Consider the following 15,449-nt stretch of genomic DNA (forward strand, 5'->3'; position numbering starts at 1 on the left):
ACACTATTAGCCTAACTGATGGTGTTTTGGTACAGTCAGAAGAAGATAAGAAGAATCTGGCCCGGATGCAGGATCTGATTGATAAGCTACAACTAAAAGTGAAGAGCTACAAGCACCAAGCAGAGGAAGCTGTAAGTGACTATTTAGGCCTTTTTTCTCTGAGAAATTTGTTACCCTACAGCCACAATCTTTAATCAGCAAAAGTTTTTAGTACAAGTACCGAATTTGTGTGTATTACTATTTGTATTTATACAAACTCTATGTTTATAAATGTATTTATATACATAGTATATAGCATTTGTGTTGATTACATTAAGATATTCCATTTTATCTTAAGATTGGAGTGTAATTTGAAGGGGGTGGAGGGAAGGGGAGGAACAGGAAAGAGCTTTTCTTCTGGCTAGTCCCTCAGGATACACGTTGAAATCCTCCCCGTTCACTTGAACTGAAGAGTGCCACTGCAAACAACAAACCCTTCAACAAACAAAAACCCTCATCCCTCCAGGAGTCTGGTGGTTCCCATAGAAGTGTTGGTTATTCGTGTTGAGCACTTCTGTCCTGCTTTGCTTCACATGGACTGGAGGAAATCGGCTGTACTATTTTCTCTCACCAGGAAGCACAAGCCAATCTGTACCTTTCCAAGTACAGAAAACAGCAACATGATCTGGATGATGCTGAAGAAAGGGCTGAAATAGCTGAATCTCAAGTTAATAAGCTGAGGAGCAAGTCGAGAGATATTGGCATGAAAAAGGTATGGTTCTACCCTACAGAGCAAATGTGACAGGTTAATCCACGGTGGCACATGCTGTGTATACAGGAAGATCTGTTGCATCTCCTCAAGTAATATGGACTAGAGTAAATAGTGGTTTACTAATTTTTTTAGTTTCAGTCAACCCTTTGTTTTAACGTTACAGTAAAGCTTTAGGACAGCAATGTGTTGCTTATACAAAATGAAATCTCTGTTCTCTCGATGGTGTCACTTAACCTCTCTGCTCAGCATCCAGAAGTTGCCAAACTGTCTTTTCATATGGGATATTTAAAAGCTCCATCTCTCTCTCTCTGTCTAACGTAGATTTCTACCTATGTAATAAAGCCGGGGGATTACTGCACTAGCAGATTGCCAGATACTTTAAGAGTGCTCTTTCAAAAATTGTATTGAAGAGCTTGATGAAAATAGTAGTCATTAGTCACTTGGATGCTGGGAAGTAATTAGTAACTAGGAGTATATTTGTGGTGGTTTGCACTTGATCAGAATGGCAGTAGAGTAATACAGATGAAACTAAAAGGAGCCTAGGAACGTGGTCTGGAACTGAAAGCAAACCCTTGCTTGTCTATGCCTGCCTGATGGCAACCTCAGCAAGGAAGACTGGTGCTGCTACTTGTAGGAAGGACAGAAAGAGGAACTAGGTCATTGCGTTATCTGTTTCATTTACAAATGTCATGTAAACTCCCATTCTTAATATCAGGTAAGTTTAGTGGGGGTACAGCTCCAAAGTCAAGTAACATAACAGAAACCTTTCTGTAACCATTTAGCTATTTCCATACCACTCGATCCCTTCTCTCTACTTTACCCACAATTCTGTGGGAGGAAATTTCTGCTTTTATATTGGACTAATAAAATCACCTCTAGTTGAAATTAATTCCTGTAGCTCCACCATCTACAGTAAAACTAGATGAACATCTGGACTCATGCATTTGCACATGATGGAAGCAGTACTGCAACTGAAACTCGCATGAAGTTTTGTAGGCTTTAAGAGGAAAAATTTCCACAAATTAAGAGGAAAATTTCCACAAATTTCCACAAATTCAGAGGAAAATTTCATTTCATGAGAGACATTTATTGTACTTTGTAGACTGTAGTTCATTCCCTGTATTTTCTTAGCACTTTCTTCTGCCTCATAACTGCAGAAGTCATAGAGAAGTGGGCACTTGTTCAGATAATGAATGCTGTCCCAAAAATCAGCGAACAACAACTCCTTTAGGAAGAGAAAGACATTGGAAAGACTTTTTTTTTTTTTTTTTCAATAGTGTAGCCCTAAAAATACCTTCTCTACTACGGCTTTTCATGTTCCTGGAAACTTTTGAAAGTATGTGTGATTCAGAGCAAACAACAACATGTATTGCAACAGGGCTCTATAGAAATCCTCAGCTGTCAAAGGGATGATACACATCTTAGCATAAGGACAAGAGGCCTGTCTTCTTAGCTCAAGTAAGACTCTAAGTGATGGCTAAATTCAATATGGTACATCCATTTAGTGTTAGTGTATTTCAGACACAAGCTGGCAATGCTAGGAAGCAGAAGCGTTAGTTAACAGAAACTTCTGTCATTTACATGTAAACTTGAACTCTAAACCCCCCTGTAAACTTTTAAAAACTGTTCAAGTTTTAATTTTAATTAACCTGTTAAAGAGTTCAAATTCAACAATTTAATTTTAATTTCTAGCAGTTTAAATGTAACAGTTTAATTTTAACAGTTGTGTACTATCTCTCTCAATTGCATTTCAGGTTCATGAAGAGGAGTAAGTGCAGTCCAAGCTGACAAATATGAGAAGAGGTTTCATATAATCAGGCATAACCAAAAGCAGGTGTATGGGGAAAAAAAAAAAAAGCAGTTACAGAAATAAATGTCAAGTGAAAACCCAAAGAGACTCTGTAGTGGATTACATTCATTTCTATGTATTTCTGTTTTGTCAAGCTCCAGGGATCAATACAAGATTACACACTGCCAACAACCCACTTCATTATGTTGCAACAAATCCTAATTGGCAGATGAAATCAAACCTAAGGGCAAATCCAGTCACGTTTCACAGTCCCACATCCTTCATGTGCAGATCGTTAAAGCACTCTGGAGTAAACCTGTGTAGGAGACAGCCCTAAAAGCTGGGATAGCCCAGCTTCTAGCTGTCCTGCCAGTCAAAGGCTACACCTTTTTTTTTTTTAGGACAGCAGAAACTAAATTTCATGCAAATGGTCAGTTTAGAAACTTCCACTAGTATCAGTGAAAGCATTTTTGTTCTCCAGCTGCACAAGGGGCCTAAAAGATGCTGCTGAGGGACTTATCCCATAAGGACTGCCCCTGGCTCATAAACAGCATTCTTTTAAAACTTTTCAATGTCAAAACTGAAAACAAAGGGAAGAGTTGTCATGGAACTGCAATTACAATACTCAACGAAGTGCAAAACATTAAGCCCTCTCTTCCCCTCATAGTCTAAAAAGAAACCCAAAGTCCACCGACACTCAAAACTCAACCTTGTGTGACACTTTTTCATTGTCCTTTTAGTACACTCGCATTCCGGTTCTTCATGCAGACTCCTCACATACAAATGTCAATTGACTTGTATATGTTCTTTGTCACTTTACTTGTTTGTTATTGTTCAGATGACTGCCTTTCCACTTGGTTCTCAGTGTAATTCAATTGGGAAGACGAAGGAACTCCTCTGCTCAAGCTTGTATTTCAGCAGCATTCTCAGTAGTGTCTGTGTTTGTGGAGACGGGTATTTTTTGGTATGTCAAAGTGCTTATAGCACTCCTGATCCCCTGCATCTTGGAGTGATCCCCATTTTCTATTTGAACAAAAACATCCATGAGAACTACTGATGCATAAAATTAACCCCCCAGTAGGAACAGAACAAGACATAATCATGTTAGAGGTAAGTCACTATCTTCTATTTTAATGTCAGCTGAATAAAATAAACAGGTACATAAAAGGGCAGCAGCATTCCCGTTTCTTCCATTTAGTTCTCATCAATGTAAACAGAGCAGTGTTAACTTGTAAATTGCTCTGCTTCCTCCAATTATATGTTAAAGGTTTCTACAGGTCCCAATATATATTCATCTTGCTTAAGTTCTTTAAATGAAACAGCTTCATCTCAAAGGTATTGGTTCTATTATTCTATCAGGGAGACAACCATATGTCCTTCTGACTTGGTAGCACTAGTAAATAGGACAGTTGTACAGAGAGATGAATTAGAGGCTATATGGTCACAGCAGTCTCCCAAACAAAGCAATTTGCATGTCTTTACACAAACAAGCTGCGTTGAATTTTGAAGTTGGACAGAGCTGAAATGATAATTTGGGCCCAAATGAATGCTAGTACAGCCCGTAGTTTGGGGATCTTTGCTGGTTTTGTTTGTCTTAAATAAAAGTGAGAGAAAATTACAAAACTGGTTATTTTCAAAGCAAGCTATCAGCAAGTGTTTGTGACAGGTAATCAGTTTTTTCATCTTTCTAGAGAGTGCAGGAGAGCAATCTGGTCAAGGAAAGGGCATGTTAGCATTGTTACAACTAAAATACTATTGCCTAGATGTGCTAAGGAGGGCTTTTTGGACATAGAATATAGAAAAAAATAGGGCAATTTACTTAAGCTGAGATTTATTATTCTAAGTTTTTCAGTGTTGTTTGCATCCTTTATCCCATGAAAATCAAATCTGTTTTGGTCAAACATTCAAGGTCTGAAATTCAGCTTAATAGTATGCTCAAAAGTAAATACCATAATGTTTGTACGTACCTTGCGACAGAGATAGGCTCCTGTCACTGCCAGTCCTATCGCTGCCAGTACTATCAGCACCAGTACAAGTAATGTCACAGTTTTCCAAGTGTTATCTGAATGTTCTATAGAAATACAAATTCCAAAATGTTAAACAGGAACTCAAAAACTTATTGAATAATAGTGAATATTAATCTGTGATATTTTATATTCAATTATTCGTTGTCATTCATTGTTATTTGATACTTACATCAAAATTATGATTTTTCTCTTACTTATAATCTCATACCTATGATTAAGGCAGAACATTTCCATTTATTGTTAATGGTACTGATACAATGGTCAAGTTACATGACCCATCCTATAAGTGAAGATTTCAAAAGGATACTTTAATGAATTAAGGGTGAATGGGTAAAAGCCAATTGCTTTACTTAACTGTGCTGATAGAAAATTGTGTTCTCATTAAATATGAGTTGAGAATTTCTATACAAGTCCTGTTGATAAACAACTAAGTTCTCAGGTGTGTAAATGCTGCTTCCAGGTACAGTGCTTAATGCCATTAACGGTACTCCCGAATTGCAGAAGTGGGTGGTACCAACAGATTCCACAGGACACAAAAGCCCATCTGGCCGAGGTTGGCTCTGGTTCTAGGCAGCATTGTTTCAGCTCCTCTCATCAGTATGAGAACACTCACATTTGAAGGACTCATTTGTTCATCTACAGTTCTTCTATTTCAGGTTTCCTTTCCACTGCCGCATCTTGTTCAAAAACATTTTTTTGGAAATTTCTACACTCCGCCGTAAACTTAGGTTTACAGGATAAGGACGATCATGCTGGAATGTGAGCTTCAAGGAGGTATGTTTGTCTGACTCAACACTTTTCTTTACGTTAACTCCCCTCCTTCATATATATACCATGTGTATAGTCGCTGCCATCTAGAACACCCTATAGTTTCAGACAGAAACCAAGCTGTGGTGGGGAAGGAAGGGAAGACAAATATCCAGGTGTTATAACTTACTCTATTCCCATTTTTGCTATGTTGCCTCTGTGTTTCACATTCTGCAGACTGTTTCAAGTTTACTTCTTTTTTAAAACAATAATGGAGGTGCCATATATTAGTTCTCTGTCTTTGAGTTGATTGCATTTAATGGATGCCTACTTGCTACTGCTTGAATGTGATTTTGTTTTTTTTCCTTTCCCTTTGAACGGAGAGTTCAAGAGGCACCACCCCAAACAGCACGCTATTTTTGAAAAACTCTGTAATTGGTTTACACTATGATTTTAAAAAGCTGGAGTCAGGTTTTTTTTAACCTCAAGTAAATGTTTTCAATAGATAGAGAAGTTAATCCTAAGTCTGCTTGAAACCAGAGATAATGAAATAACTGTAACTAAGACTTCACAGCTGGATGTTTACTACAGTTCATAAAAAGGAAGACATACATACAAACATACATATTTCCAAGTGTAAAAAAGGCCTGCTGTGCAGAATTAAAGCTTTGAAAATAACAACTACATGCTTTTCTCAACAAGGTTTCTTCCACAGAATAAAAATTGTACCACTTCTACGGGCATGCCTTCATCTCCCTCCTACCTTTAAAGAGAGTATTTGCTACCAACACAGCATTTAGGATATGAGTCCATAAGTTTCTTTGTGCTCTCAGCTGCACAGCCCTCTGTGCTTTGAAGAAAGAAAGAAGTCTTTAAATACATATGTCTTAATGTTTTTCAGTATTTCACAGATTTCTGGTTGACTCTGGCCCTGTATTCCCCTCATTTGTCCCCACCCTCTGATAGGGAAGGAGCAGCAACTTACCAACTTCCAAAGTTCTCACTGTGAGTTTTGTGTAGTGAGGTGTTGAAATGTTACAGAGATATTCTCCACTGTCACTTGAGGTAAGATCACTCAATAGCAGTGAAAAGTCACTTTGGTTAATCCGGACTTGATAGTGGAGATAGGTAAAGGTACCATTGAAGATGGCCAGGACTGAGGTCTCTGAATTTCTGATTCGTTTCCAGACAACACTGATGCCCTCTCTGTGTAAAGGGTCACTGCTGAATTCACAAGGAAAGGCAACTCTACTTCCTTTTGCTTTTGACAGTTGGTCTGAAACAGACAATTACAAAACACTCTGTAACTGTTTTAGAAAATATTATCAAGGATGGTTAGTTTTTTCACCAATTGGTATAACACAAACATTTCAAAACATACTCCATTGTTTTGATATCCTATTCAAACATCACAGTATTCTTCTAGAAGAATTTAAAGATTTTTAAATACAAACTGATCATATATACGTTTTAAAACAAATCTAATTTGTAACAATATATACTTGTTAAAATTGAATTTGTTTTCATTTTGCTATTTCTCACCTAAACTGGGGGACTATGAGGGACTGACTAACAGAACTGATTTGACCTGGTGATGGGCAGGTAAGTGGAACTAACACGTAATGATCCAATAATATACTAGTATGCGACAAATTAACATCATAGCATGACTATCTATTTAACTGCAGAGATCTGCTACAAGCAAGGGAAAAAACAGGAGGCATGGTGGCTGGCAGTCTGCTAGAAAGGAAGTATAATACATTATTTTGACATAGTATAACCACACTTGGTTTCTGTGCATGGATCCAAATAAGCAGAGGTGTGGTGCTGAAAACCATTAGGAAAGAAAGAAACGGTACCCAGTGCTGCTATTATATAAGGAACAGGAAAGCAATATATTCTCAAAAATGTTTCAGCGAGACAGCAGACAGATGCAGGGCAATTTAAACAACGCTGTAATGAAATGGACCTTTTCCACTTGTGACTTGGAAAGGCAGATGAACAAAACAGACGTTTCTGGTGCACTTGTTACCTGCTCTGATACCCTAGTTGAAGCCTTCCAGAGTCGGAAGGTACGTAAATTAAAAACACCACCCTTGTTCTGAAGCATATGCAGTGGGTTAGGAGCTGAGTGTGTACTGGGTACACTTCAGGGAGAAATCTGAGCAATGGAGGCAGCCATGCATATCCAATAAGGGAACTGCTCTTGCATTCCTCTTGATCCAATTAAAAATACTTCCTAAGATACTTGAGAGGCTGAAAAGTACCAGTATCTGAATATCCAGAGAATGCTTGGGATTGCTTGAGACAAAATGGAGACTGTAATTTTCATATCTGTTGTCCATTAAATAACAAGATCAGCTGCAGTTTGCCCAAACATAAGCAGTGCTGCTGTTCTTCACTGCTATGCACCCCACATGCTGCACCTGGGTACTTAAGACTGCACTTCAGGAGAAGTGAGAATAAAGGATTGAATGGTACTGAAAAAGCTCTGGCACAAGGTGGAGAATAGACAAAGAAAGCAAAAGTAAAGCAAACTTACAGAAACGTGAGCTACCCCCTCCTTTCCCTACTTCTTGGACTTGTGCTGGCTTGTAATTGTAACTGAGGACTTTCTAAGAGGATGAGGATGCAACCTCTTGCATTATGCCATACCCACGCTGCCCCACTGCAGTGTAGTGGATTTATTGGGCTCAGAACCCAGCCATTGCACTCCATAATGTTGCAGGAAGAGGCCTCCCTTTATTCCTACCTTTCATCCTCCATTCAGCAGTCCACTTCCCTTGAGGGAGAGGAATATGACAGGAGTAAGGATCAGATGTGGTTACAATGCTCTGGTGACTTCGAAGAGAATAGAGAATGCCATCCCTAGTTTCCTCACGATGTGTTTCTTGGATGGTTTCATTGCCCATTACCCAAGTTATATTTGGTGCTGGATACGTAAGAAAGGCAGAGCATGTCAGCATCCTTTCTGTGTCTTTCTTTTGGTACTCCAGTGCATAATAAGAGGCAACTAGATTAAAACAAACAAACAAAAAAAACACAGCAGTCCTATTATTTTCAAAATCCTTTCCAAGTTGAAGTGATTGGTCTTTTGAAATGACACTGGGGACAATAAGCACAACAGAAAACAAAATTTAATGTGGTTTCAGAAGAAAGAATGGCATTACTTAGTAATGTAGGTAGGTTATCAGAAGCAATGCTGCAGTGTGATTTTTTAACTTGTTACATTTCTCCAGAGACAAAGAGAACACCAACAGGCCCAAGAAGTGCTCTGTTCCCCTGGAGGATTTCAATACTATGTAAGAAATCATGTCAGACAATCTGTGGGTGTTATCCAGTTTCTACTAGCATCATCCAAGCACTTTTATCTTACTGACCTTGCACATGCAGCTCAACTTCCACTTCTGTTTTAGTTTGTTGTGTTCCCACATAGCAGAGGTAAAGGCCCTCATCAGTCAAGGTCAGGTTAATAAGTTTCAAGGAGGCATTTCCATGAGGAATTTGCTCATGAAAAACGTGAGTTCTGTTTCTGTAATTCAGGTGTTGGCTTTCCAGATAATCCCTCCTGTCGTAGTAGCTATGTACATCATTTTCTTCTTTCTTCCAGTAAATTACTTCATCATCACCAGGTGGAAAAGGACAAGGAAGGATGACATCCTTTGCAAACAGCCCTGTTACCGTTTCCTTTTCTGTAGAAATGTGTAAGTACAAATGAGTGGATTACATTAAATCTAGCTTATAAGCATTTTTCTGCCCCTCCTTATCCCTGACCCAAAAAGTTCTTTGGCTCCAACAGGTAGAACACTCCCACCGTGTGTTTCAACAGCACACTCTTTCAAAGATTTTCTGTAGCACAGATCTCTGGGACAGCAAGGGTGGCAGCTTTTCTCCGTTAAGTTTGATCAGTATCATAATGCAGGGCTCTGAGCTTTGAACTCAGGTTAAGTGGGCAACCTGACTATCCATCTGTACATTTACATCAGCATGCCTCTGCCTTAGCCACCTGAGTTTCCTGTGCTTTTCCAAAAGCACCACCTCCGATCCCAAATCCGGGTGAGAGAGTCCCCAGCCTCAAGCTGCAGCTTGTTCCTTACTCATATGTTCATAGAGCTGGCTGGCAATGATCTGGGTGATCAGTGACCCTTACACAGGGCCAAGCAGTTGTACAGACAAAAGCACGCAATTGTGCGACTGACAGGAAGGACAGAACTTCTCAAAATGGCCTCACCGCCGAGTTGATCCTTAACCATTAATAAATAATGTCAGAATTAATTCCCCCATCAAGAAAAAGAATAAGAGTTGTCATCTTTATCATTATTTCATAAACAAAAGAATTAAAACCTACCCCAAGTTGTAGCACATATGGAAAGCAAACAGAGAAGAGATGGTATCTTCTGCCCCTTCATGTCTTCGTTGGTTTATTCACCTCAAACTGACAACAAAAAAGGAGGGGAGACAGCCTTTTTAAACGCAGCTAAAAGATTTGCCCCTCACTTTGGGGTCCACAGCTCAGTCACCAAACCACATGTCTTGGATGCTACCACATGTCAAGAGGATGCTACCTCTTGCCCTATCCCATAGCCATCCTGCCCCGCTGCAGGTGTAGTGGATTTAATTGGACTCAGGACCCAGCTGTAGCACCCCCACAATGATGCAGGAAGAGGCCAAGCTGTTGTACGGACAAAAGTACACAACTGTGTGACTGAGAGGAAGGACAGAACTTCTCAAAATGGCCTCACCACCACTCATGGCATCCGGGAATGCTGTCCCAGCCCCAGCACAAGTCAATAATACACAAAGAATATCCAATTGCTATTGATGTTCAATTTCAGAATTTTAAGTGAATATTTTTCACAACCAATTGTATTCACTTGGTGACGCTGCATGGACATTCTTGGTCAAGGTCACACAACCTTGTTGGGCTGGTGGCAAGTGCCTGGCTGTAGCTGTTTGCCACTGCCTTCTTGGAAAGCTCAATGCCCTCTCCAGCGCAGGGAGATCTGGCAACCCTGGCAGAGCAATCTGCGTGACTTTCCCTCAGCACAAGCCCACCCAATGTACTTCAAGCCACTTTCAGTGCTAACAACTACTGACCACTGAGTGCTATCACAATGTCCTCCACCAGCCAAGCTGTGTGGCACAAACGTGGGCAGCTGAAGCCCAGGTGCTTAACACACTCAGTGGCCATGGACATTTGTGACACAATCTTTGTCTTCTTTTGCTTCAGGAGTGTTTTACCCCAAATTGATTCTTAACTGTTAATAAATAATGTCGGAATTAATTCCCCTGTCAAAAAAAAAATAAAAAAGAATAAGAGTTGTCATCTTTATCATTATACATAAGCAAAAGAAATAAGCCCTACCCCAAACGGTAGCACATATGGAAAGTAAACAGAGGAGAAGAGATGGTTTCTTATGTTCCTTCATGTTTTTGTTGATTTATTCATTTCAAACTGACAGCGTAAAAGGATGGGAGATGACCTTTTTAAATGCAGGTAAAAGATTTGCCTTAACTGTGTTGTTATCTCTGTACAGTTTATCAGGGCCTGTATCACGCTTTTAGTTCGCAGTAAGTTGGGGCCAGATTTTTGGCCCTTACTGTACATTTTATAATGGTTGGGGGCCGCTCCTTACAATGTAATTCACCTTCTCATTTTTTCATGTGTTAACCCTCAGTGTTATTACAAGGCTAGGAAAAAATAATCTTCAAAATTCATGAATAGGACACCGAGGGAAAGCGGTCAAGTGCCTTTTCCAAAAGGATGTAAAATGTCCCTTGTCAAGACAGATTTTTTCATTTCCTAAAACAGATTCCTTGTTACTGCAACAAAGTTTTCTTATTAATGCAACATTTGCCTTTTGGAATTTGCAAATGCTGCAGGCATAAAGAGTCTTTACTTGATCAAAAGTGCATTGGCTGAACTTGGAAAAATGCATCTAGAGACTAGGAAGTGTAGGGTAGGAACACAGAGGAGGCTCTCCCATCAGTTTTGCAAGCTCACAAACAGAAGAGCACAAGCGTAATCATACTGTAACTGACAGACCACGTCCCTGCTCCATCCACATGAACTACTTCAAAATACAGCACAACATGATAACAACATGATATTAACAGCAGGATAATAACAGCACGTTTCAGGAATGCACGCATTTAGGAGAACTAGACATACCTGAGCACGTCAAGTTTTACCAGCGAGCAAAGGACCGCAGGTGTACAAATTCTTACCTCTTTTTTTTTTTTTTTTTTCCACTTATTGATAAAACTCCATGCCTGCCGTACTAATTCTCTAGAATTTCCCCTCTGAATCTTCAGGAGACGGATCTTCAGGAGACATTGGTGTAGTAAATTGGGTCCGTGCCTCATGCAGCCTGGCACAGAAAATTTGAATCTAGCAATCCCTTGCTAGGATTGGCTGCCGCTACCACTCTCGGCACTGGGTTGCTATGGGCGGGGCGGGGGCTCCGAAATGGAGGCGGAGCGGGAGGAGGAGGTTGCGGAGCGGCCCTCTCCAGGTCGCCGCCCGGCGCGGCGCGGAGGCGTTGGGGCGGGCCTGAGGCAGAAGCAGGGCCGGGGAGCGGGGCCACCGCCTCGGCAGCCGCACGTCCTGGTCCTGGGGTGGGGGCGAGGGGAAGGGCCTGCCATGATGGTGGGGTGCTTTAAAAAAAAAAAAAAAGAAAAAAGAAAAGTATTTTGACAGCGTAGTCCCACGGATGCCCACGTTGAAGGAGAGGCCCGAGGATGAGCTCGGTAGCTACAAGCTGCTTTTAGCCAGCTGTCTGACCACCTGTGTATGTGGAGCAAGGAAAACAGACCTTTTATGGGCTAAATGCTTATCAGGGCTCACTAGGTATGCCAGCAGACCACATTTTTCGTTCAGTTTGATCCAAAACAGACCCAGTTAGTCTTCCTCACTCCCTAAAGTGACCCAAAAGACAGTGGGTGAGAGTGCCTGGAGAAATTGCTTTGGAAGCACGCTCCTGATCCCAGCTGTCCGCCAGTCTCTAGCCTACCTGCTAGCAGAGGAAGGCAGGAAGGGGAAGAGATCTGGGGAGTTAGGAAGCCAGAGGAGCTGGGTGTATTCCCAGTATCAGGAAGAGATGTTAAGGAAGGCCCAGGCAGCGGGATTACTCTGGTACAGCGTCGTGGATGAGGACACAACTCAACAGGATATCAAGCAATGGTGCGCCAGTAAAGTTGCTTTCCCGTCCTCACAGAAGTGCCTTTCAAGTTTTCATCTGGTCAGTTGGTGAAAAACAAACAAAAACCACTATTTTTAATGAGGCATATTCATGTCTCAGCTATGGTCACTTTTCTTTAAGTATAGGTCTAGACTCCATTTAATGGACAGAAAGAAGTATGCGCTTTTGAATAATTTTTGTTGTGGTGTAAAGTAGATAAAAAATTAGACAAATTAATCCTGGCTTCCCTTGCCATTGGTACAGGTGTAAAACTTGAGCAAAAGATCGTTTTAATTTAATTGTTGAAGTGTGCTGTTTTGCTGATATGTGCCCTTCTGCTGATACGTTCAGGAGTTGTTTTTGAAATTCATATTTTGTCTTTCATTCTAAATCACTCGCCTTGTGAGAAATGCCTGAGACTGAACAAACCTTATCGTATTCACAGCCTACAAGTTATTGGCAATGTCAGATCTTTGACTTTAGATTCTTTTGAGCTTTTCAGTAATTTATATAATGTAAATCACATTTGAATGGATACATTTATTGACTCTTAATTGTCAGTGTTGTTATATTATGGGGCAGTGGGATGGATTCTGCTTCCCTAAAATTCCATGGGAACAGAATTGAGCTCAACATAATTTTGGAGTGTCCGCCAGTCTCTAGCCTACCTGCTAGCAGAGGAAGGCAGGAAGGGGAAGAGATGTGGGGGGTGATTAAGGAGGTATTGGGGAGGCATTGGGGAGGCAAGGACAATCCCCAGACATGGACTGTATATCTCGAAACAAGACACTGGAACTCATGATAAGGAAGCGGCAGACGGACAGAGAAACAAATGTAAGGACTATAAATCTCAAAATTGGACATTGGAATTCATTATAAAGATACAACAAACGGAAGAATTGGCAACAACCAGCTCTCGCAATTAAGAAACGTGCCAATTCAGCAGATTCCTGACCAAAGGTGAAAAGTACACTGTGAGGAAGACTCGGGGTCTTCCTCCCAAAGACCCCTGCCCACGTCCCAAAGACCCCTGCCCACAATTCTTGGGAGGCTCTACGCAGGCGCAAGGTGCCAAAAGGCTAATTAGCATGAGAAGCGAGGGAAGGCGGGGATAGGTAATGCATATGTATAGGCGCTTGTAGAATATTGATAGATTGATTGTATAAATTCAAGACTGCTTTCCGCTTTGGGTATGCACGATAGGTGGAGAGATCCCCCGTGCATCCAGCGCTGCAATAAAGAATATACCACTTAAAGGAATTTCGGCTTCGATCTTTGAATCAATCTGGCACCCCAGATGGGACGACCTCTCTGCCGGACCGCAGGACCCGCTGGGGACAGGACTCCCTAGGGTACCCCCGGGATTTCCCGGAGGGACTCCTCGACTCACCGGATCACTGCGGAGGCAGACAAGGACCCCATCATTGTAAGTGAGTATATTCTTTATTCTGGTTTGGTTTTCTGGTAGACCGGTCATCTGGGACTGTCCAGTAAGTCGGAAGGTGACTTCTGCAGGACAGTATTTGGTATATACTTTGTGGTTAGTACCACAAGTATATCTGGGGACCTTGAGGTCCATCTGTATCTGGAACTGTCTGTAAGTCAGAAGGTGATCTTCTGCGAGGCAGTGTTTGGTATAAACTTTGTGGTAAGCACCATAAGTATATTTGGGGACCTTAAGGAAAGAGCTCGCTTTAAGGTCCATCTGGAATTGTGTTGTTTATTTCGGTTTTCTGACTCATGGAGTATGGTATTTAACTCTGGTTATTGTTACTGTGATTTTGGCTATTTTTCTGGTGGTAATAGTAGGTTCGTGGCATTGTTATAAGAAAGATATCGTTATGGTGTTACACAGTTCGGTTTTCTGACTTATCGCATGTGGAATTTGACTCTGACTATTGTTATTGTGATTTTAGCAATATTGCTGGTAATAGTAGCTTTGTGACATCGCTACTGAAAGATATTGCATGCCTGTAATTTTGTGAGTGATACGTTTTTGTGATACGCTTTTGTAAGTAACACGTGTATTCTGAAAGTGTAAACTGGAAAATGGGGGGGCGAGTAAGCAGTGAAATTCCTAAGAAAAGTGCGTTAGGATGTGTTTTGAGTCACTGGAAGGATATTGGAGGATCTGCCGGTGGAAGTGTGAACAGGAAAACATTGATAAAATATTGTAATCAATGGTGGCCGCTTTATAAGCTGGAATGTGGAGAAAAGTGGCCCCTAAATGGAACTTTAAACTCTAATGTTTTGCTACAGTTAATGTTGGTTTTGAGAAGGAGAATAGGATGAAATGTTGTATACTGATGTTGTTTCAGCATCTTGGTGGGAAAAGGTACGGAATTAAGTTGGCCCCTGACTGAGCCTTTGATGTTGGCATTAGAGAAGTACAGGCTGGAGAGAGATAAAGGAAGTGTTAAAAGGGTTGTTGAAAGTGTTAAAGGTGTTTGAAGTTGAATGAGCAGGGAAAGAGGATGTAGGAATGTTAATAGTTCTGCCTCTGCTCTAGGCAGAGATCTTAAAATCATGGGTGTTAGCCCTTTGGGGCAAAGGGATCACGATGGGGATGGGTCCGAGAGAGAGTTGTTATGGAAACAGAAAAACAGTTAACTCTTAAAACAACCTGAGTTCATGTGCGAGCTGAGATTACCGATGGGACCGCTCAGGGAACTGTGGACAACTGCATTCCCCTGACCGACCCCACTGAGACCCTAATCATCCCTAAAATTATGAACGGCTAAGTAAATACTAAAATCTGGATGAATTGGGAATTGAGAATATGCTTCCAACAAGGTCTAAAAGAAACCCCTACGGAATTTTTGGACCAACTCTGAAATGTAATGAAAATAAATAAATAAATAAATAAAACAAAACGGTTTGGACCTGGCTTCGGAGGACAAATTGACTAGCCTTTTTCTAGGGTAATCATTGGTCCCTGATTTCAACAGGAATAA

At 40.9% G+C, this 15,449-nt stretch overlaps 2 protein-coding genes across 2 annotated transcripts in view; one reads left to right on the plus strand and one right to left on the minus strand.

Moving 5' to 3' along the window:
• The window catches only part of MYH15 (myosin heavy chain 15), a 67,178-nt gene extending 64,532 nt beyond the window's left edge, over positions 1–2,646 (plus strand). The window contains exons 41-43 of the mRNA XM_068693808.1: positions 36–131; positions 614–751; positions 2,506–2,646. Of these exons, the coding sequence (XP_068549909.1) occupies positions 36–131; positions 614–751; positions 2,506–2,523 (252 nt within the window). The 3' untranslated portion in view covers positions 2,524–2,646. The remainder of the gene's footprint in view (positions 1–35; positions 132–613; positions 752–2,505) is intronic.
• Positions 2,378–10,313, minus strand: HHLA2 (HHLA2 member of B7 family). The gene is made up of 6 exons (XM_068693847.1): positions 9,663–10,313; positions 8,695–9,006; positions 8,067–8,327; positions 6,300–6,590; positions 4,508–4,611; positions 2,378–3,563 (listed from the first exon to the last, which is right to left on the minus strand). The coding sequence occupies exons 1-6, from the start codon at positions 9,721–9,723 to the stop codon at positions 3,519–3,521; spliced, it is 1,074 nt and encodes a 357-aa protein (XP_068549948.1). The 5' UTR covers positions 9,724–10,313; the 3' UTR covers positions 2,378–3,518.
• Between the last annotated feature and the right edge of the window lie 5,136 nt (positions 10,314–15,449).

Source organism: Anas acuta, chromosome 1 (assembly GCF_963932015.1).
Source record: "Anas acuta chromosome 1, bAnaAcu1.1, whole genome shotgun sequence".
Lineage (NCBI taxonomy): Eukaryota > Metazoa > Chordata > Aves > Anseriformes > Anatidae > Anas > Anas acuta.

Coding starts and splice junctions, on each gene's coding strand:
- HHLA2 (XM_068693847.1), bottom strand. CDS start 9,723: ATGAAGGGGCAGAAGATACCATCTCTTCTCTGTTTGCTTTCCATATGT. Junction 9,007..9,662: donor CATATGTGCTACAACTTGGG/GTAGGTTTTAAT, acceptor ACATTTCTACAG/AAAAGGAAACGGTAACAGGG. Junction 6,591..8,066: donor TGCTGAATGGAGGATGAAAG/GTAGGAATAAAG, acceptor TGTCTGTTTCAG/ACCAACTGTCAAAAGCAAAA.